Source organism: Littorina saxatilis, linkage group LG8 (assembly GCF_037325665.1).
Source record: "Littorina saxatilis isolate snail1 linkage group LG8, US_GU_Lsax_2.0, whole genome shotgun sequence".
NCBI lineage: Eukaryota > Metazoa > Mollusca > Gastropoda > Littorinimorpha > Littorinidae > Littorina > Littorina saxatilis.
The window spans coordinates 70,721,069-70,743,646 of NC_090252.1; the positions used below are offsets into that span (position 1 = coordinate 70,721,069).

Consider the following 22,578-nt stretch of genomic DNA (forward strand, 5'->3'; position numbering starts at 1 on the left):
TTACAAGATTAATGATCAACTTAATTGTTTTGATTTCAAAAAAGTGGTTCTCTGTTCATTCATTGCAGCTGTGCATTGTTGTGATTGCACAGATAAATTTAGCGTTCGAGGGGGTACCCTTAAACAAAGGGGCATAAGTAGTAGTGGGAATGAGTTTTTTCGTGGCGAACTTGTTAAAACGTGTTCAGTAGACCCCAATGAATATCTCTAGCCTAATGAAGCTGGATCCTGAGGGGGGTGCACGGTAGGCCTAGCTGGCTTGGAGCCTACTACTTTTAAGACACCCCCCCCCCAGACTAGACCATCCACCCTGACTAGACCATCCACCCTGACTAGACCATCCACCCTGACTAGACCATCCACCCTGACTAGACCATTCACCCTGACTAGACCATCCACCCTGACTAGACCATCCACCCTGACTAGACCATTCACCCTGACTAGACCATTCACCCTGACTAGACCATTCACCCTGACTAGACCATCCACCCTGACTAGACCATCCACCCTGACTAGACCATTCACCCTGACTAGACCATCCACCCTGACTAGACCATCCACCCTGACTAGACCATCCACCCTGACTAGACCATCCACCCTTTCAAGACCCTGTGTTCACAGATTTTCCATTCATAAACTCTGAAAGTTCACTCCCCTTTTAAGGCTTCCTCTTTTTTACCACTTGATTTTCTCAGATTGTTGTTAGATCGAAGGATTCCACTATATATGAAGTAGAAACTCCGGATGAACACTGCTAAAATGTAACAAATGCAGTCTTAGTTGTGAGTCTGTTTTAGGCGTCAAATTTTGAGTGAACGCTGCCAAAAGTGAGCAAAAAAGAGAAAAAGCCTAACTGTTTTGAGGTTTGTGTTTGTGCAACTGTTTTGACATGTGCAACTGTTTTGACATGTGCAACTGTTTTGACATGTGCAACTGTTTTGACATGTGCAACTGTTTTGACATGTGCAATTTATCCAGAGAGGCTGAATACAACGAGTGAAATTGTTTCGAGCGCTCTAGCACCGTTAGTTTGTCAGAACATGAGGTGGTCCGTATAAGGCAGTGGTCCCTATTCGGCAGCCTTCCCCTACTTTGTAAATAAAAAGATAAAAATGTATGCATGTTGTAAAATGCATATACGGTACGCTCACAGACAAACACGTACAAACGCATGCGCGCACGCACGCACCCACACACACACACACACACACACACTCACACACACGCATACACACACACACACACACACACACACAGTGACACACACACACACACACACATATACACTAACTAACACACACAAAATCCAGAGACAGAAGAGGCAGAAACAGAAAAAGTGGGGGGGGGGGGGGGGGGAGACTTCAGGCTATAAAAGTTTACCTGTTTATTGTCTCGATTGATTTCAATAGTAAGAGACACATATTGTACACAGCCACAAAAGACAATTGAGAGAAGATTGTGCGCCATACTCATAAGCCACACACACCTGTCGTATTGGTAATGTCCACACAGCATAAGCAACATTCACTTGTCAAACGAACTGTATCAATACAACACAAACACTTGTCACACTGATGATCAATGTCTGTACAACACTAGTCACATGATCAATGTCTGTACAACACTAGTCACATGATCAATGTCTATACAACACTAGTCACATGATCAATGTCTGTACAACACTAGTCACATGACCAATGTCTATACAACACTAGTCACATGACCAATGTCTATACAACACTAGTCACATGACCAATACCACACTAACACCTGTCACATGATCAATGTCTGTACAACACTAGTCACATGATCAATGTCTATACAACACTAGTCACATGACCAATGTCTATACAACACAAACACCAGTCATATGACCAATGTCTATACAACACAAAGGCATCTTCTGATTACTGGGCAAACAGTATCAATACACAAAGCAAGCACACATCCTGTATGCGCGCACGGCACATCGCATGTGAAATCAAATGCAATCTTATTCAACGTATATGTTGACATGAGCATGCTGCATACCAGGGAGTGAGAGACGAAGAGGGAGAGAGAGGGAGATGGGGAGGGGGAGAGAGGAAGAGGGAGAGAGAGAGGGAGGGGGAGAGAATTGGAGAAAAACACTTACATGGCAATCCAACTCTTTACATAAAAAAAACATAAAATAGGTTGTCTTCAAACACCCCCACACACACACACACACACACACACACACACACACACACACAAACACACACACACACACAAACACACACAAACACACACAAACACACATATATTCATCAAATGACAAAAGTTTAAGTAATACAAAGAAATACAAGCATTACACAGAAACATTGTCTCAATTCTCTGGTGCAACCAACAGACTCACACTATAGCAATGCACTGTGTAAGCACATTATCTGGTGCAACCAACAGACTCACACTATAGCAATGCACTGTGTAAGCACACCATCTGGTGCAACCAACAGACTCACACTATAGCAATGCACTGTGTAAGCACATTATCTGGTGCAACCAACAGACTCACACTATAGCAATGCACTGTGTAAGCACACCATCTGGTGCAACCAACAGACTCACACTATAGCAATGCACTGTGTAAGCACACCATCTGGTGTTTGGATGCGTGACGTCATGTACACAGCAACAGAGGAACCAATCAACTGTCATGTAAAAGGTCAGCACTGTTTACATTTCAATTTCGGTGATAATGTTGATTCATCCAGTGAATGGATAGCTTACTTCTACAAGGTTACAATGGATAGATATATGCGTACCGAACATAATCACAAATACATGCATTTGACAGAGCCATACATTTATACCAACTCCTATAACATAGGTAACAAAGGTAAAATGAACATGATTTAAAATGTGAAGATACCAGAATAAAACAGTAAACAATCATACCACCTTTATAATGTGAAGATATCAGAATAAAACAGTTTACAATCATACCACCTTTATATACATGCATGCCAACTTAATTCTATATATTTGAATCATTCCAATGTTGATATACAAGCTAGAAACTCAAGTTATTATTGGTATTATTATTATTATATAATTATTATGTTGAGCCTGTTTGCTTCAGATTATACAGAATGGTATGTACAACACACACAGAACGCATCACAACTGTTCACATCCCATAACGTGATAATGCCTGCAACATGATTGATATGGAATATTGTGTGGAATGGTGTTGATATCTTCATTGTGAAACAGAACAGTAGTGTTTGAAGTGTGTGTGGAATGGTGTTGATATCTTTATTGTGAAACAGAACAGTAGTGTTTAAAGTGTGTTTGTTTGTTTGTTTGTTTGCTTAACGCCCAGCCGACCACGAAGGGCCATATCAGGGCGGTTTTAAAGTGTGTGTGGAATGGGATATAAGGTGTGTGTGGAATGGGATATAAGGTCACCTTGTGTGTGGTCTAAGATGATTGTGTGTTCCTCTTTCAAACTGGCTAGGTTATTTCAAATCTGACCAAATGTCAAAAGGATGTTGAATGATCGTTGACAAATGATGGTTCTTGGACTAGCACAGCCCTGGGCACTAAGCTGTGGGCACCGGCTACCAAGCTGCACCAGCCTGCTGACTTGACGGCACCATCCTATGTAAGGGTACAACGGGCACGAACGACGAACGTAGAAGAATAAAACTGACATTGGTCATCTTTATTCCACAGAAAAAATGCCTGAAAACTCAGCGTCTTTTCATCTTTAAGGAAGGTGGGTGTGTTTTGTGTATCAAAACTGGTTATCTGCTACTAGTGTCAAAACTGATTAAAACTGGTTGTGTGCTACTAGTGTATTAAAACCGGTTAAAACTGGTTACGTGCTAGTAGTGCAGCACCATGGGATAGGACCCCAAGTTGTTACGGTCTGAGTCGCCGCCTTGCGAGGGAAACACGGGCACCTTGGGTCCAGCAGTCTGTGCCCCCTGTGACGCCCTGCTGTAGCCGTGTGTGGCGCTGAAGGAGAAGTCTTGAGGCGCCGGGTCCGAGGACTGGGAGTCCTCCGTCATGTGGGGTCGTGGGGTCAGCAGCGACAGCCAGGGGAACTCTCGGGGCGGCTCTCCGAACGACGACTTCGCAAGGCCCGGGGTGGCCCAGGAGGGGCCCGGGGACGGCTCAGCACCGGGTCTGTGCGGCATCATCCCCGTTAACACAGTGTCGTCATGTGCCGAACTTCCAGCTACTTTTCTTCCGCCCCACATATCCTCCTCTCTGGATGAAGTTCCCAAGGCTTTCCGATCACCCCACATATACTCCTCTCTAGATGAAGTTCCCAAGGCTTTCCGATCACCCCACATATCCTCCTCTCTGGATGAAGTTCCCAAGGCTTTCCGATCACCCCACATATCCTCCTCTCTGGATGAAGTTCCCAAGGCTTTCCGACCGCCCCACATATCCTCCTCTCTAGATGAAGATCCCAAGGCTTTCCGACTGCCCCACATATCGTCCTCTCTGGGAGCTGGCCCTGTAGGCTTCCTGGGCCAGCTGTGGGCCTCTCTGGGGAGGTCCTGTGTCGCGTCCTCTGGCTGGGCTTTGGGCGGGGAGGGCATGGAGGTGGTTGCCACTGGCTTGGGTCGACCGGGCCACGTGTCCTTGAATCCCTCGAAGAACTGCGAGGGGTGGTTCTTGGTCAGGAACTCGGTCTGGTCCTGCCCGTCAGGTCCTGTAACAACAACCACGCACTGTTACCTTCAACACGGTGTCCACTGTTACCTTCAACACGGTGTCCACTGTTACCTTCAACACAGTGTCCACTGTTACCTTCAACACGGTGTCCACTGTTACCTTCAACACGGTGTCCACTGTTACCTTCAACACGGTGTCCACTGTTACCTTCAACACGGTGTCCACTGTTACCTTCAACACAGTGTCCACTGTTACCTTCAACACGGTGTCCACTGTTACCTTCAACACGGTGTCCACTGTTACCTTCAACACGGTGTCCACTGTTACCTTCAACACAGTGTCCACTGTTACCTTCAACACGGTGTCCACTGTTACCTTCAACACAGTGTCCACTGTTACCTTCAACACGGTGTCCACTGTTACCTTCAACACAGTGTCCACTGTTACCTTCAACACGGTGTCCACTGTTACCTTCAACACGGTGTCCACTGTTACCTTCAACACAGTGTCCACTGTTACCTTCAACACGGTGTCCACTGTTACCTTCAACACGGTGTCCACTGTTACCTTCAACACGGTGTCCACTGTTACCTTCAACACGGTGTCCACTGTTACCTTCAACACAGTGTCCACTGTTACCTTCAACACGGTGTCCACTGTTACCTTCAACACAGTGTCCACTGTTACCTTCAACACGGTGTCCACTGTTACCTTCAACACAGTGTCCACTGTTACCTTCAACACGGTGTCCACTGTTACCTTCAACACAGTGTCCACTGTTACCTTCAACACGGTGTCCACTGTTACCTTCAACACGGTGTCCACTGTTACCTTCAACACAGTGTCCACTGTTACCTTCAACACGGTGTCCACTGTTACCTTCAACACAGTGTCCACTGTTACCTTCAACACAGTGTCCACTGTTACCTTCAACACGGTGTCCACTGTTACCTTCAACACAGTGTCCACTGTTACCTTCAACACGGTGTCCACTGTTACCTTCAACACAGTGTCCACTGTTACCTTCAACACGGTGTCCACTGTTACCTTCAACACAGTGTCCACTGTTACCTTCAACACGGTGTCCACTGTTACCTTCAACACGGTGTCCACTGTTACCTTCAACACGGTGTCCACTGTTACCTTCAACACGGTGTCCACTGTTACCTTCAACACAGTGTCCACTGTTACCTTTAACACGGTGTCCACTGTTACCTTCAACACGGTGTCCACTGTTACCTTCAACACAGTGTCCACTGTTACCTTCAACACGGTGTCCACTGTTACCTTCAACACGGTGTCCACTGTTACCTTCAACACGGTGTCCACTGTTACCTTCAACACAGTGTCCACTGTTACCTTCAACACGGTGTCCACTGTTACCTTCAACACGGTGTCCACTGTTACCTTCAACACAGTGTCCACTGTTACCTTCAACACGGTGTCCACTGTTACCTTCAACACGGTGTCCACTGTTACCTTCAACACAGTGTCCACTGTTACCTTCAACACGGTGTCCACTGTTACCTTCAACACGGTGTCCACTGTTACCTTCAACACGGTGTCCACTGTTACCTTCAACACGGTGTCCACTGTTACCTTCAACACAGTGTCCACTGTTACCTTCAACACGGTGTCCACTGTTACCTTCAACACGGTGTCCACTGTTACCTTCAACACGGTGTCCACTGTTACCTTCAACACGGTGTCCACTGTTACCTTCAACACGGTGTCCACTGTTACCTTCAACACGGTGTCCACTGTTACCTTCAACACGGTGTCCACTGTTACCTTCAACACGGTGTCCACTGTTACCTTCAACACGGTGTCCACTGTTACCTTCAACACGGTGTCCACTGTTACCTTCAACACGGTGTCCACTGTTACCTTCAACACGGTGTCCACTGTTACCTTCAACACGGTGTCCACTGTTACCTTCAACACGGTGTCCACTGTTACCTTCAACACAGTGTCCACTGTTACCTTCAACACGGTGTCCACTGTTACCTTCAACACGGTGTCCACTGTTACCTTCAACACAGTGTCCACTGTTACCTTCAACACGGTGTCCACTGTTACCTTCAACACAGTGTCCACTGTTACCTTCAACACGGTGTCCACTGTTACCTTCAACACAGTGTCCACTGTTACCTTCAACACGGTGTCCACTGTTACCTTCAACACAGTGTCCACTGTTACCTTCAACACAGTGTCCACTGTTACCTTCAACACGGTGTCCACTGTTACCTTCAACACAGTGTCCACTGTTACCTTCAACACGGTGTCCACTGTTACCTTCAACACAGTGTCCACTGTTACCTTCAACACGGTGTCCACTGTTACCTTCAACACAGTGTCCACTGTTACCTTCAACACGGTGTCCACTGTTACCTTCAACACAGTGTCCACTGTTACCTTCAACACGGTGTCCACTGTTACCTTCAACACGGTGTCCACTGTTACCTTCAACACGGTGTCCACTGTTACCTTCAACACGGTGTCCACTGTTACCTTCAACACAGTGTCCACTGTTACCTTCAACACGGTGTCCACTGTTACCTTCAACACGGTGTCCACTGTTACCTTCAACACAGTGTCCACTGTTACCTTCAACACGGTGTCCACTGTTACCTTCAACACGGTGTCCACTGTTACCTTCAACACGGTGTCCACTGTTACCTTCAACACAGTGTCCACTGTTACCTTCAACACGGTGTCCACTGTTACCTTCAACACGGTGTCCACTGTTACCTTCAACACAGTGTCCACTGTTACCTTCAACACGGTGTCCACTGTTACCTTCAACACGGTGTCCACTGTTACCTTCAACACAGTGTCCACTGTTACCTTCAACACGGTGTCCACTGTTACCTTCAACACGGTGTCCACTGTTACCTTCAACACGGTGTCCACTGTTACCTTCAACACGGTGTCCACTGTTACCTTCAACACAGTGTCCACTGTTACCTTCAACACGGTGTCCACTGTTACCTTCAACACGGTGTCCACTGTTACCTTCAACACGGTGTCCACTGTTACCTTCAACACGGTGTCCACTGTTACCTTCAACACGGTGTCCACTGTTACCTTCAACACGGTGTCCACTGTTACCTTCAACACGGTGTCCACTGTTACCTTCAACACGGTGTCCACTGTTACCTTCAACACGGTGTCCACTGTTACCTTCAACACGGTGTCCACTGTTACCTTCAACACGGTGTCCACTGTTACCTTCAACACGGTGTCCACTGTTACCTTCAACACGGTGTCCACTGTTACCTTCAACACGGTGTCCACTGTTACCTTCAACACAGTGTCCACTGTTACCTTCAACACGGTGTCCACTGTTACCTTCAACACGGTGTCCACTGTTACCTTCAACACAGTGTCCACTGTTACCTTCAACACGGTGTCCACTGTTACCTTCAACACAGTGTCCACTGTTACCTTCAACACGGTGTCCACTGTTACCTTCAACACAGTGTCCACTGTTACCTTCAACACGGTGTCCACTGTTACCTTCAACACAGTGTCCACTGTTACCTTCAACACAGTGTCCACTGTTACCTTCAACACGGTGTCCACTGTTACCTTCAACACAGTGTCCACTGTTACCTTCAACACGGTGTCCACTGTTACCTTCAACACAGTGTCCACTGTTACCTTCAACACGGTGTCCACTGTTACCTTCAACACGGTGTCCACTGTTACCTTCAACACGGTGTCCACTGTTACCTTCAACACGGTGTCCACTGTTACCTTCAACACGGTGTCCACTGTTACCTTCAACACGGTGTCCACTGTTACCTTCAACACGGTGTCCACTGTTACCTTCAACACAGTGTCCACTGTTACCTTCAACACGGTGTCCACTGTTACCTTCAACACAGTGTCCACTGTTACCTTCAACACGGTGTCCACTGTTACCTTCAACACAGTGTCCACTGTTACCTTCAACACGGTGTCCACTGTTACCTTCAACACAGTGTCCACTGTTACCTTCAACACGGTGTCCACTGTTACCTTCAACACGGTGTCCACTGTTACCTTCAACACAGTGTCCACTGTTACCTTCAACACGGTGTCCACTGTTACCTTCAACACAGTGTCCACTGTTACCTTCAACACAGTGTCCACTGTTACCTTCAACACGGTGTCCACTGTTACCTTCAACACAGTGTCCACTGTTACCTTCAACACGGTGTCCACTGTTACCTTCAACACAGTGTCCACTGTTACCTTCAACACGGTGTCCACTGTTACCTTCAACACAGTGTCCACTGTTACCTTCAACACGGTGTCCACTGTTACCTTCAACACGGTGTCCACTGTTACCTTCAACACGGTGTCCACTGTTACCTTCAACACGGTGTCCACTGTTACCTTCAACACAGTGTCCACTGTTACCTTCAACACGGTGTCCACTGTTACCTTCAACACGGTGTCCACTGTTACCTTCAACACAGTGTCCACTGTTACCTTCAACACGGTGTCCACTGTTACCTTCAACACGGTGTCCACTGTTACCTTCAACACGGTGTCCACTGTTACCTTCAACACAGTGTCCACTGTTACCTTCAACACGGTGTCCACTGTTACCTTCAACACAGTGTCCACTGTTACCTTCAACACGGTGTCCACTGTTACCTTCAACACGGTGTCCACTGTTACCTTCAACACAGTGTCCACTGTTACCTTCAACACAGTGTCCACTGTTACCTTCAACACGGTGTCCACTGTTACCTTCAACACAGTGTCCACTGTTACCTTCAACACGGTGTCCACTGTTACCTTCAACACAGTGTCCACTGTTACCTTCAACACGGTGTCCACTGTTACCTTCAACACGGTGTCCACTGTTACCTTCAACACGGTGTCCACTGTTACCTTCAACACGGTGTCCACTGTTACCTTCAACACAGTGTCCACTGTTACCTTCAACACGGTGTCCACTGTTACCTTCAACACGGTGTCCACTGTTACCTTCAACACAGTGTCCACTGTTACCTTCAACACGGTGTCCACTGTTACCTTCAACACGGTGTCCACTGTTACCTTCAACACGGTGTCCACTGTTACCTTCAACACAGTGTCCACTGTTACCTTCAACACGGTGTCCACTGTTACCTTCAACACAGTGTCCACTGTTACCTTCAACACGGTGTCCACTGTTACCTTCAACACGGTGTCCACTGTTACCTTCAACACAGTGTCCACTGTTACCTTCAACACAGTGTCCACTGTTACCTTCAACACGGTGTCCACTGTTACCTTCAACACAGTGTCCACTGTTACCTTCAACACAGTGTCCACTGTTACCTTCAACACGGTGTCCACTGTTACCTTCAACACAGTGTCCACTGTTACCTTCAACACAGTGTCCACTGTTACCTTCAACACGGTGTCCACTGTTACCTTCAACACGGTGTCCACTGTTACCTTCAACACGGTGTCCACTGTTACCTTCAACACAGTGTCCACTGTTACCTTCAACACGGTGTCCACTGTTACCTTCAACACGGTGTCCACTGTTACCTTCAACACAGTGTCCACTGTTACCTTCAACACGGTGTCCACTGTTACCTTCAACACAGTGTCCACTGTTACCTTCAACACGGTGTCCACTGTTACCTTCAACACAGTGTCCACTGTTACCTTCAACACGGTGTCCACTGTTACCTTCAACACAGTGTCCACTGTTACCTTCAACACAGTGTCCACTGTTACCTTCAACACGGTGTCCACTGTTACCTTCAACACAGTGTCCACTGTTACCTTCAACACAGTGTCCACTGTTACCTTCAACACAGTGTCCACTGTTACCTTCAACACAGTGTCCACTGTTACCTTCAACACGGTGTCCACTGTTACCTTCAACACGGTGTCCACTGTTACCTTCAACACGGTGTCCACTGTTACCTTCAACACGGTGTCCACTGTTACCTTCAACACGGTGTCCACTGTTCGTAACCAGTACAACAGTGGTGACTGCGTGTCACACACACACATACACAATAACACTCACAAACACACACACAGACACACAGACACACACACACACACCCACACACATACAAACACACACACAAACACACACACACACACACATACTCTCTCACACACACACACACACTCTCTCACACACACATACACTCTTCCCCCCTCCCCACTACCCCCTCCCCCCCCCCCCACACACACACACACACACAAACTGACCCGTGTCACAAGAGCGAGGTCTTCGATGCATGACGATTCCGTGCTTCTTCAAGTGACAGTCCAGGCTGGTTTTCTGCACGAAGGCCGCCTCGCACAGCTTACATTTATATGGTTTTACCCCAGTGTGTAGACGCTGGTGTGTGCGCAGGTTGTAGGCTGTGGTGAAGCCGCGGCCACACTGGTCACAGCTGAAGGGCTTCTCTCCAAAGTGTGTCTTGATGTGGCGGCGCAGGCGTAGCTGTGTGTAGAACGACTTGGTGCACATGTCACAGTAGTGTTTGGCCTCCCGCTCGTGGATAGCAAGCTGAAAGGACAATGTTCACTGTCAGTTAAGGCAGGTCAAATGGAGACAGGGATATTACTCTTCATACACAAAGGGAAGCCACTGAGTTGTGTCGCCATTTTTTCCTGGCAGGCTGGGAATTCGAACACATCGAACAGGGAACGCAGAAGAAGAAGAAGAAGAAGAACACGTCGAACATTCGAATGACGTAAATAGAACAAACGTCACATTTTTCAGGCAGCGGAAGTGTGGTGACGCGGCCCAGAACAAATGACGTCTTCCTTTCGTCTTCTTCTAGTTCTAGTTCTGTTTTTGGATCTAAAATGACGACACCGCCAGAAATAAAAACAATGCGACACGCCTCCCAACCACGAGGTCAAAAACACGTGGGCATCTAATGAAATCGGTACAAAGCCGTTCTCTTTGCCAGTGACATCGTAATAATCACCAAAGCTAACATTGAAGCTCCGGTAGCAGGTAAGAGAGTGTCTCCCAACCCGTGATGCTCACAGCGTGATTGCATCAGAATACCACATGTTAAAACCGGTGTTTGAACTAGAATAACAGCCAGTAGTATTAAGAACAAGTGTCTTGTGTATGCAGCCCTCTTTCTACTGTACGCTGGCAGCAGATAATACAATAATTGAAGTCCTTCGAGGCATAAGGGGCCCATAAGGCGAAAAATTGCTTTAATTCCACCCTCAAAAAGTCCCAGCCTTCAAACCGTAACAAATAACAGTACGCACTATTAAGCAAAATTATAAACCAAGCCTTGATTATTAATTTTTATGATTACACTTGTATCAAACAAGTGACCTACACCTTTTGATTGGCGTTTTTATTACATTTGAATCGGACTTGTGGCCTTTCAAAGTTGCGGTGACCTTTGACTTTCAACAGAGGTCATATGTAACAGTGGTTTTTAAAAACATAATTTAGTTGGCTCATATATCTGAGACAAATGATCGGACAACAGCCCTTTACATTATCGTGACACATATTTTTCTGAGGCACACTGGACAGTAATAGTGCAAAGGGTGGGGTTAATCAAGGGAGTGAACCCCCCCTAAAAACACTACCAACCTGTCGTTTTTTTGGTTTTTTTTAATGCCGTTTTGATCGCTCTTGCGTTTACAACCCATCTCATCAAATCGTAATTTATTTCCAGGCTACCAGCAATAAAATACCTCAACATGAGGAACAAATTTAAAATAAACTCTGGCAAAAGACGTGACGTCACAAAGTTTGAGTATGCGCAACATTTTCGTTTACCAGTGCACTTCGTTACCTGCCCATTGCTGCTTTGGGTGATATTTTTTAAATGACTATTCCTATGCAGATGTTTGTGTAATTGGCCGTTTTCAAAACATACCCATTTTTCGATTTTTCGGTCCAAAATTCAAAACGGGCACTGTCTTCCGAGACTCATAGCTCCGAAACGAACCCACTACCCTATATTTTTTTTATGCTGAATGCATAGCAGACAGATCGAACTTAAAAAATAACCAACTTTTGGGAGAAACCAAATTATATTTAACGGGTCCAGTGAACTACCTTAAGTCAAGCCTTAGCACAAATGTTACACAGAAAAAGCATTTCCCTGAAGTGTACACCTCTCTCTCTCTCCCTATCTCTCTCTCTCTCTCTCTCTCTCTCTCTCTCTTCTCTTCTCTCTCTCTCCCACTTTTTCTCTCTCTCTGTCTGTCTGTCTGTCTGTCTGTCTCTCTCTCTCTCTCTCTCTCTCTCTCTCTCTCTCTCTCTCTCTCTCTCTCTCTCTCTCTCTCTCTCTCCCCCCCTCTCACCTTGTGTTCCTTGAGATAGACAGAGGTGGTGTAGGCCTTGGGACAGAGGTCGCACAGAAAGAGCTTCTCCCCGGAGTGTGTCCTGAGGTGCTTGGTGAGGACGGAGGCTTTGCGCGTGGTGTAGCCACACACTCCACACGTCTTGGTGTTGTAGGTGTTGACCCCGTGCTTCAGCAGGTGCGCCTTCATCGACCCCTGGAACACCTGGCAACACCCAATCCCTATCATACACCTGCAGGCAACACGGATCACTATCATACACCTGGCAACACCGGATCACTATCATACACCTGGCAACACCGGATCACTATCATACACCTGGCAACACCGGATCACTATCATACACCAGGCAACACCGGATCACAATCATACACCTGGAAACACCGGATCACTATCATACACCTGGCAACACCGGATCACTATCATACACCTGGCAACACCGGATTACTATCATACACCTGGCAACACCGGATCACTATCATACACCTGGCAACACCGGATTACTATCATACACCTGGCAACACCGGATCACTATCATACACCTGGCAACACCGGATTACTATCATACACCTGGCAACACCGGACCACTATCATACACCTGGCAACACCGGATCACTATCATACAACTGGCAACACCGGATCACTATCATACACCTGGCAACACCGGATCACTATCATACACCTGGCAACACCGGACCACTATCATACACCTGGCAACACCGGATCACTCTTCAAGCACACGTCAACTCAGGAGTATATATCACTTTTTGTGAATATGGTGTAAAAACATGTCAAACACACGTCAATTCTGCGTATATAACATTTTTTGTGAACAAGGGGTACAAATAAACTTCAGAGTTTCAGATTCCCTAAAAATTGATTTGACATCTAGGGAACACGGCTGGCACGAGTTCCAGCTAATCTTCTTCTTTCAGGGGCGGAAGCTTACTGGGGTGTTTACGTGTATGACCGTTTTACACCGCCATTAGGCAGCCATACCCCCCCCCCCCCCAACCCCCACATGCAAGCACGCCACCCACCTCTCCACAGACGTCGCACTGCTGGTTTTTGTACATGGAGGGTCTGATCACGTGCACCCTCAGGTGTTGTACGAACTCGTGACGGGAGGAAAATGACTGGCGACACTCGCGACACCTGGTGGGGAAATCACAACACAGATTTATCAGTGACTGCGGAAACAAAGACACAGAAAGGGAGAGACAGTGTGTGCGTACGTGCGTGCGTGCGTGTATGTGTGTGTATGTGTCCGTGTGTGTGCGTGCCAGCGTGCGTGCGTGCGTGCGTGTGTGTGTGTGTGTGTGTGTGTGTGGATGTATGCGTGCATGCGTGCGTGTGTGTGTGAGTGTGTGTTTGGGTATGCTTGCGTGCCTGCCTGCCTGTCTGCGTGTGTGCGTGTATATGTATGCCTGCATGCATGCGTGTGTGTGTATTTACCGAAGCAGAAGAGAAACACAGACCTGTTGGGACAGTCGTCCAGGTGTCCGGCAAAGTGCATGAGGGCGGCGGCCTCCTCCCCCTCGCTGAAGGACACCTTGCACACCGGACACTGCAGGGCGGGCAGGGGGGGGCGCAGTGGGGGCAGCTGTGTGGGGGGCACAATAAACAAGTTCCAATTCACAGTGGTACACACACACACACACACACACACACACACACACACACACACACACACGATGCCAAATGAAATAGTTATGCAAATACACATATAAATTTAAACACACATAAGACCTCCATAGTTAGCCTATCTCCCTTTTTAAGAACTTCCTTTTTACATTTAGTCAAGTTTTGACTGAAATGTTTTAACGTAGAGGGGGAATCGAGACGAGGGTCGTGGTGTATGTGTGTGTGTGTGTGTGTGTGTGTGTGTGTGTGTGTGTGTGTGTGTGTGTGTGTGTGTGTGTGTGTGTGTGTGTGTGTCTGCACTGTCACACCCTCATTTTTCAATCAAATTAATTGAAATTTTGGCCAAGCAATCTTCGACGAAGGCCGGACTTCGGTATTGCATTTCAGTTTGGTGGCTTAAAAATTAATTAATGACTTTAAAACGATCCATATTTACGTTAATCTTATTCTTCATCTTTTTCTGATTCCAAAAACATATAAATATGTTATATTCGAATTAAAAACAAGCTCTGAAAATTAGAAATATAAAAATTATTATTAAAATAAAATTTCCGAAATCGATTTAAAAACAATTTCATCTTATTCCTTGTGGGTTCCTGATTCCAAAAACATATAGATGTGATATGTTTGGATAAAAACACGCTCAAAAAGTTAAAAAGAATAGAGATAAAGAAAAGCGTGCTATCCTTCTCAGTGCAACTACTACCCCGCTCTTCTTGTCAATTTCACTGCCTTTGCATCGAGCGGTAGACTGACGATGCTACGAGTATACGCTCTTGCTGTAAAAATGCAGTGAGTTCAGTTTCATTCTGTTAGTTCGACAGCTTGACTAAATGTTGTAATTTCGCCTTACGCGACTTGTTCTGATTTTCTGTTGACTCTGTGTGTAAATGTAGCTCCAGTTTGAGATCCCGCCCTTTTCAAGGCCTGACTGTCTCACATTTTTAAAGGCCTTAAAACTGAGGGGGTCTCACCGGAAAGACACGTTGCCATTTCCAAATAAACCGGCACGGTTGGCCTAGTGGTAAGGCGTCCGCCCCGTGATCGGGAGGTCGTGGGTTCGAACCCCGGCCGGGTCATACCTAAGACTTTAAAATTGGCAATCTAGTGGCTACTCCGCCTGGCGTCTGGCATTATGGGGTTAGTGCAAGGACTGGTTGGTCCGGTGTCAGAATAATGTGACTGGGTATGAAGCCTGTGCTGTGACTTCTGTCTTGTGTGTGGCGCACGTTATATGTCAAAGCAGCATCGCCCTGATATGGCCCTTCGTGGTCGGCTGGGCGTTAAGCAAACAAACAAAAAATGTCCAAATAAAAACACATTACAACAAATGGAAACCAAAGATTTACACCACTGACTAAATAGGTCCTTTGATTGCAGTGGATCGGTCAGACACCACATTCATTACTCAACCGTCGTTACACCCCCGGTATAGGGGTGTGTATAGGTTTCGGTCGATGTGTTTGTTTGTTTGTTTGTTTGTTTGTTTGTTTGTTTGTTTGTTTGTTTGTTTGTTTGTTTGTTTGTTTGTTTGTTTGTGTGTTTGTGTTCGCATATAGATCTCAAGAATGAACGGACCGATCGTCACCAAACTTGGTGAACAGGTTCTATACATTCCTGAGACGGTCCTTACAAAAATTGGGACCAGTCAAACACACGGTAAGGGAGTTATTGGTGGATTAAAATTATACAAGGACTTATAGAGGGACATATTAATGGTCAAAGGGAAATAACCATTCTCACTCAGTCACTGCCACCAACTGAGAAGGTTATTTCCCTTTGACGGGGGTGTTTTTCCTACCTCGGAGGAATTTCTTGTTTATATTATTCTTGGTATGTCATCATATTCAAAGTTCTGTCTCATAAAGTCGGTCCGATTGATTTATGTCTTGCTTTTCTCACTGGTTTCAACAGACGCGGAATCTTTCCATAATAATTAAAATCATTATGAGGATGCTTGTGTGGTGCAAATCCTAAAATAGTTCTTAGCGCCCCTCAACTTACAAAGCACCAATCATTAATTGTGTACATAATGACAAATCAAATAGTAATACAAATACACATAATGACATACTCATTTTCAGAAAACATTTGAGGAATCTTTGCTCTTGTCATTCGGTGGGTGATGGATCAGTGTGTTTATTTTGCGCTGTTAGAATGTGAATTATGCCCGTCCGCAAACCCTGTAGCAGGATGCTGTCAATCGGTGTCAGATGTCTTTAACTACGCTGTCTGCAAGCCCTGTAGCAAGATGCTGTCAATCGGTGTCAGATGTCTTTAACTACGCTGTCTGCAAACCCAGTAGCAGGATGCTGTCAATCGGTGTCAGATGTCTTTACCTACGCTGTCTGCAAACCCTGTAGCAGGATACTGTCAATCGGTGTCAGATGACTTTAACTACGCTGTCTGCAAGCCCTGTCGCAGGTTGGTGTCACTCGGTGTCAGGTGTATTCAACTACGCTGTTTGCGTGTGAATTACGCCCGTCTGCAAGCCCTGTAGAAGGGAGCTGTCGGGCGAGACAAACTGAATGCTCGCACCGCTTGCCAGGGATAGCAAAGAGGGAAGCGGGCGAGTCTCTCTCTCGGAGTTTTCCGGCGTAGTTCGCGATTGAACATGAAAATTAAGTATATGTACGAGTTCTGTCTTTGTTAGCGTCAAGTTCTTAGTTCATTTAGATAATAAACTGGGAAATAGTAGTGTCTAATTTGGGAAAAGATCCTCTGCATTACTTTAATGTACTTAGATACGAGTTCATCAACGTTTTCCTGGTATTTGAGTACGAAAGTACTTAGACATAACAGCACAGCTGGTCCCTATCTGTGAAAATACTGGTCTTTATCAGGAAAGACAACTCTTTAGCAGACTGCATCACATACTAGCACAAACAGAAGACATTGGAGGTTGCATGGCAAAGAGTAGCGCATTATAATTATCTGTGAGGTATTGTAAGACCATGATGCATTGCAGTTTACACTAATCAGGAAGTGGTCGTGTTTAAACGAAAGTCAGGAAGTGGTCGTGTTTAAACGACCTGTCGCGTAAATCAAGGGAAACGACTGCGTCATAACCAAACGCCGAGCATACTTTCGTGACACTTGAGACGTACATGTAAGCAGGTAGAGGAAGAGATGAAGAGAGGGGAATGTACAGGCACTTGTATTTCATATTCAGCATGCAGGGATGAGGAATGTGTTGTCTACTCTGTGTAGGTTCTAATCTTTAGTCCCGAGCTGACAAATACGTAAACCCTCATTATTCTGTGTCTTGAGTAGCATACCACGAGTTACCTCCCTTAAATAGGCTCGCTCGACGTCTTTCCTTGTTGAGACATACATACCGTGTGCTCTTTGTTTCGTCATTGCATACTGTTACTTTCTTCGCTTGTACGTATGGCTTCAGTTTATTTTCAGTCCTAAGCTTTCAGCAGATTCTGTAAACATCTGAGCGGCACTTCTTGGACCTGCATACAGAAGTCTTTCCGAACTGTGCAATGCAGTGTGTGTGTCGTTGTATTTGCGATAGCATGCCTGTATTATTTGCAACTGTACCAATACAAGTGGAACATGTTGTCATTACATATCTCTCGTAAGGTATTTATTGCAGGAAAAAAAGGAAGAAAAAAACAAGTGCTATTTTTCCTCATCATTTTTTTCCTTCTTTCGTTTATCTTGTTCCTTAACTATAAATATGGAGATATCGAGGCTCTGTCGTTGTTTTTTGTCTGATTTCCTTTCTCTCCATTAAATATGTCATGAACAGATCGTTCTCACTTTACAAAAAAAGAAAGATTCTGACAAAAAACCGAACTATTTTGTTCGTGCAGCAGCCGTATTTCGTGACAAGGGAGAAAAGCGATGAAAGAAAGACTACGTACCATGTTCTTGGTTTTGTCCCTTTCCTTTCCTGCTCTGGCCGATCTTCCTGTAACAGAGAATGCTTAATCACGTGCTTTGTTCAAGACATTGCACGCTACCAAAACTATTATCTGTTAATAACACATGAGTAACAGGGAATACTCTATCAAAACTGTGTAACTCTCATCATCTTTCACACACACACACACACACACACACACACACACACACACACACAGTGCACACACACACACAGACACACACACACACACACACACACACACGCAGACAAACAGAAACACACAGACAGACACAGACAGACACAGACACAGACACAGACAGACAAAGACAGACACAGACACACACATACACACACACAGTGCACACACACACACACACACACACACACAGTGCACACACACACACACACACACACACACACACACACACACACACACACATAGTGCACACACACACGTACACACACACTCACACACACACATAGTGCACACACACATACACACACAGTGCACACACACACACACACACACACACACACACACACACACACACACACACTCACACACACACATAGTGCACACACATACACACACACAGTGCACACACACACACACACACACACACACACTCACACACACACACACATACACACACACAGTGCACACACACACACAGTACACACACACAGTGCACACACACACACAGTGCACACACACACACACACACACAGTGCACACACACACACATAGTGCACACACACATACACACACACAGTGCACACACACACACACACACTCACACACACACATAGTGCACACACACATACAGACACACACACACACACGCACAGACACACACGCACAGACACAGACACGCACACACACAGACACACACACGGACACACACACACACACACACACACACACTGGTTACTGACGTGTGTGTTTCCTCAACATTAGTTTCATCCAGTCCTCCATAATTCTGTCCTCCTCCACCTGTCGTTTGTCGCAGGCTTTCTCCAGCAACTCCTCGAAGGTCAGGACGTCATCACCACTGTAACACACACAACTCGGCATTAGTGGAGCCCCGATAGCTCTCTTGGTTGCGCTGTCACCAACACAGGTGTCATTCTCCACGAGCCAGAACTGTGAGCCAGAACAAGCTATTGCAGCTACAAGTGTCCCAGGATGAGTCAATAGCTCTTGGATGTGAGCGCTTGCTAGTCACGCTAAAGAATGCGAAATCAAACTTTCGTTAAAGACCCACTCCGCCTCGTGAAGACAGTTCGTTAAAGACCCACTCCGCCTTGTGAAGACAGTTCGTTAAAGACCCACTCCGCCTCGTGAAGACAGTTCGTTAAAGACCCACTCCGCCTCGTGAAGACAGTTCGTTAAAGGCCCACTCCGCCTCGTGAAGACAGTTCGTTAAAGGCCCACTCCGCCTCGTGAAGACAGTTCGTTAAAGACCCACTCTGCCTCGTGAAGACAGTTTGTTAAAGACCCACTCCGCCTCGTGAAGACAGTTCGTTAAAGACCCACTCCGCCTCGTGAAGACAGTTCGTTAAAGGCCCACTTCGCTTCGTGAAGACAGTTCGTTAAAGGCCCACTTCGCCTCGTGAAGACAGTTCGTTAAAGACCCACTCCGCCTCGTAAAGACAGTTCGTTGAAGACCCACTCCGCCTCGTGAAGACAGTTCGTTAAAGACCCACTCCGCCTCGTGAAGACAGTTCGTTAAAGGCCCACTTCGCTTCGTGAAGACAGTTCGTTAAAGATCCACTACACCTCGTGAAGACAGTTCGTTAAAGACCCACTCCGCCTCGTGAAGACAGTTCGTTAAAGACCCACCCCGCCTCGTGAAGACAGTTCGTTAAAGACCCACTCCGCCTCGTGAAGACAGTTCGTTAAAGACCCACTCCGCCTCTTGAAGACAGTTCGTTAAAGACCCACTCCGCCTCGTGAAGACAGTTCGTTAAAGACCCACTCCGCCTCTTGCAGACAGTTCGTTAAAGACCCACTCCGCCTCGTGAAGACAGTTCGTTAAAGGCCCACTCCGCCTCGTGAAGACAGTTCGTTAAAGACCCACTCCGCCTCGTGAAGACAGTTTGTTAAAGGCCCACTCCGCCTTGTGAAGACAGTTCGTTAAAGACCCACTCCGCCTCGTGAAGACAGTTCGTTAAAGACCGGACTCCGCCTCGTGAAGACAGTTCGTTAAAGACCCACTCCGCCTCGTTAAAGGCCCACTCCGCCTCGTTAAAGACCCACTCCGCCTCGTGAAGACAGTTGGTTAAAGACCCACTCCGCCTCGTGAAGACAGTTCGTTAAAGACCCACTCCGCCTAGTGAGGACAGTTCGTTAAAGACCCACTCCGCCTCGTGAAGACAGTTCGTTAAAGACCCACCCCGCCTCGTGAAGACAGTTTGTTAAAGACCCACTCCGCCTCGTGAAGACAGTTCGTTAAAGACCCACTCTGCCTCGTGAAGACAGTTCGTTAAAGACCCACTCCGCCTCGTGAAGACAGTTCGTTAAAGACCCACCCCGCCTCGTGAAGACAGTTCGTTAAAGACCCACTCCGCCTCGTGAAGACAGTTCGTTAAAGGCCCACTCCGCCTCGTTAAAGACCCACTCCGCCTCGTTAAAGACCCACTCCGCCTCGTTAAAGACCCACTCCGCCTCGTTAAAGGCCCACTCCGCCTCGTGAAGACAGTTGGTTAAAGACCCACTCCGCCTCGTGAAGACAGTTCGTTAAAGACCCACTCCGCCTCGTGAAGACAGTTCGTTAAAGACCCACTCCGCCTCGTGAAGACAGTTCGTTAAAGACCCACTCCGCCTCGTGAAGACAGTTCGTTAAAGACCCACTCCGCCTCGTGAAGACAGTTCGTTAAAGACCCACTCCGCCTCGTGAAGACAGTTGGTTAAAGACCCACTCCGCCTCGTGAAGACAGTTCGTTAAAGACCCACTCCGCCTCGTGAAGACAGTTCGTTAAAGACCCACTCCGCCTCGTGAAGACAGTTCGTTAAAGACCCACCCCGCCTCGTGAAGACAGTTCGTGAAAGACCCACTCCGCCTCGTGAAGACAGTTCGTTAAAGACCCACTCCGCCTCGTGAAGACAGTTCGTTAAAGACCCACTCCGCCTCGTGAAGACAGTTCGTTAAAGACCCACCCCGCCTCGTGAAGACAGTTCGTTAAAGACCCACTCCGCCTCGTGAAGACAGTTCGTTAAAGACCCACTCCGCCTCGTGAAGACAGTTCGTTAAAGACCCACTCCGCCTCGTGAAGACAGTTCGTTAAAGACCCACTCCGCCTCGTGAAGACAGTTCGTTAAAGACTCACTCCGCCTCGTGAAGACAGTTCGTTAAAGACCCACTCCGCCTCGTGAAGACAGTTCGTTAAAGGCCCACTCCGCCTCGTGAAGACAGGTCGTTAAAGACCCACTCCGCCTCGTGAAGACAGTTCGTTAAAGGCCGACTCCGCCTCGTGAAGACAGTTCGTTAAAGACCCACTCCGCCTCGTGAAGACAGTTCGTTAAAGACCCACTCCGCCTCGTGAAGACAGTTCGTTAAAGACCCACTCCGCCTCGTGAAGACAGTTCGTTAAAGACCCACTCCGTCTCGTGAAGACAGTTCGTTAAAGACCCACTCCGCCTCGTGAAGACAGTTTGTTAAAGGCCCACTCCGCCTCGTGAAGACAGTTCGTTAAAGACCCACTCCGCCTCGTGAAGACAGTTCGTTAAAGACCCACTCCGCCTCGTGAAGACAGTTCGTTAAAGACCCACTCCGCCTCGTGAAGACAGTTCGTTGAAGACCCACTCCGCCTCGTGAAGACAGTTCGTTAAAGGCCCACTCCGCCTCGTGAAGACAGTTCCCCTCACTGCCTTGGTTGGATCCGGTCAGGCATTTAAATGGCATTAGATCATCACTTTGTCACATACCAAAAATCAACACCCTTACTGCTTGATGTGGTGGGTTGGACTTTTTTGATGAATTAATTTCCGAGAGCACCAAGGTTGTTCATAGTCGGTATGTGACCAAGTGGAGGGATGGTCTTATTCCATGTAAAAACATTACCAAAACCAACAGCCTATAGCTGCTTTCTCAGCACGGAGT

General features: G+C 46.9%; 1 protein-coding gene across 1 annotated transcript in view; it reads right to left on the reverse strand.

Moving 5' to 3' along the window:
- Positions 1-2,075: 2,075 nt before the first annotated feature.
- The window catches only part of LOC138974843 (zinc finger protein 26-like), a 47,029-nt gene continuing 26,526 nt past the window's right edge, over positions 2,076-22,578 (reverse strand). The window contains exons 8-14 of the mRNA XM_070347568.1: positions 19,412-19,527; positions 18,474-18,520; positions 14,433-14,557; positions 13,995-14,109; positions 12,955-13,158; positions 10,870-11,173; positions 2,076-4,690 (exon numbers count right to left, since the gene is read on the reverse strand). Of these exons, the coding sequence (XP_070203669.1) occupies positions 3,852-4,690; positions 10,870-11,173; positions 12,955-13,158; positions 13,995-14,109; positions 14,433-14,557; positions 18,474-18,520; positions 19,412-19,527 (1,750 nt within the window). The 3' untranslated portion in view covers positions 2,076-3,851. The remainder of the gene's footprint in view (positions 4,691-10,869; positions 11,174-12,954; positions 13,159-13,994; positions 14,110-14,432; positions 14,558-18,473; positions 18,521-19,411; positions 19,528-22,578) is intronic.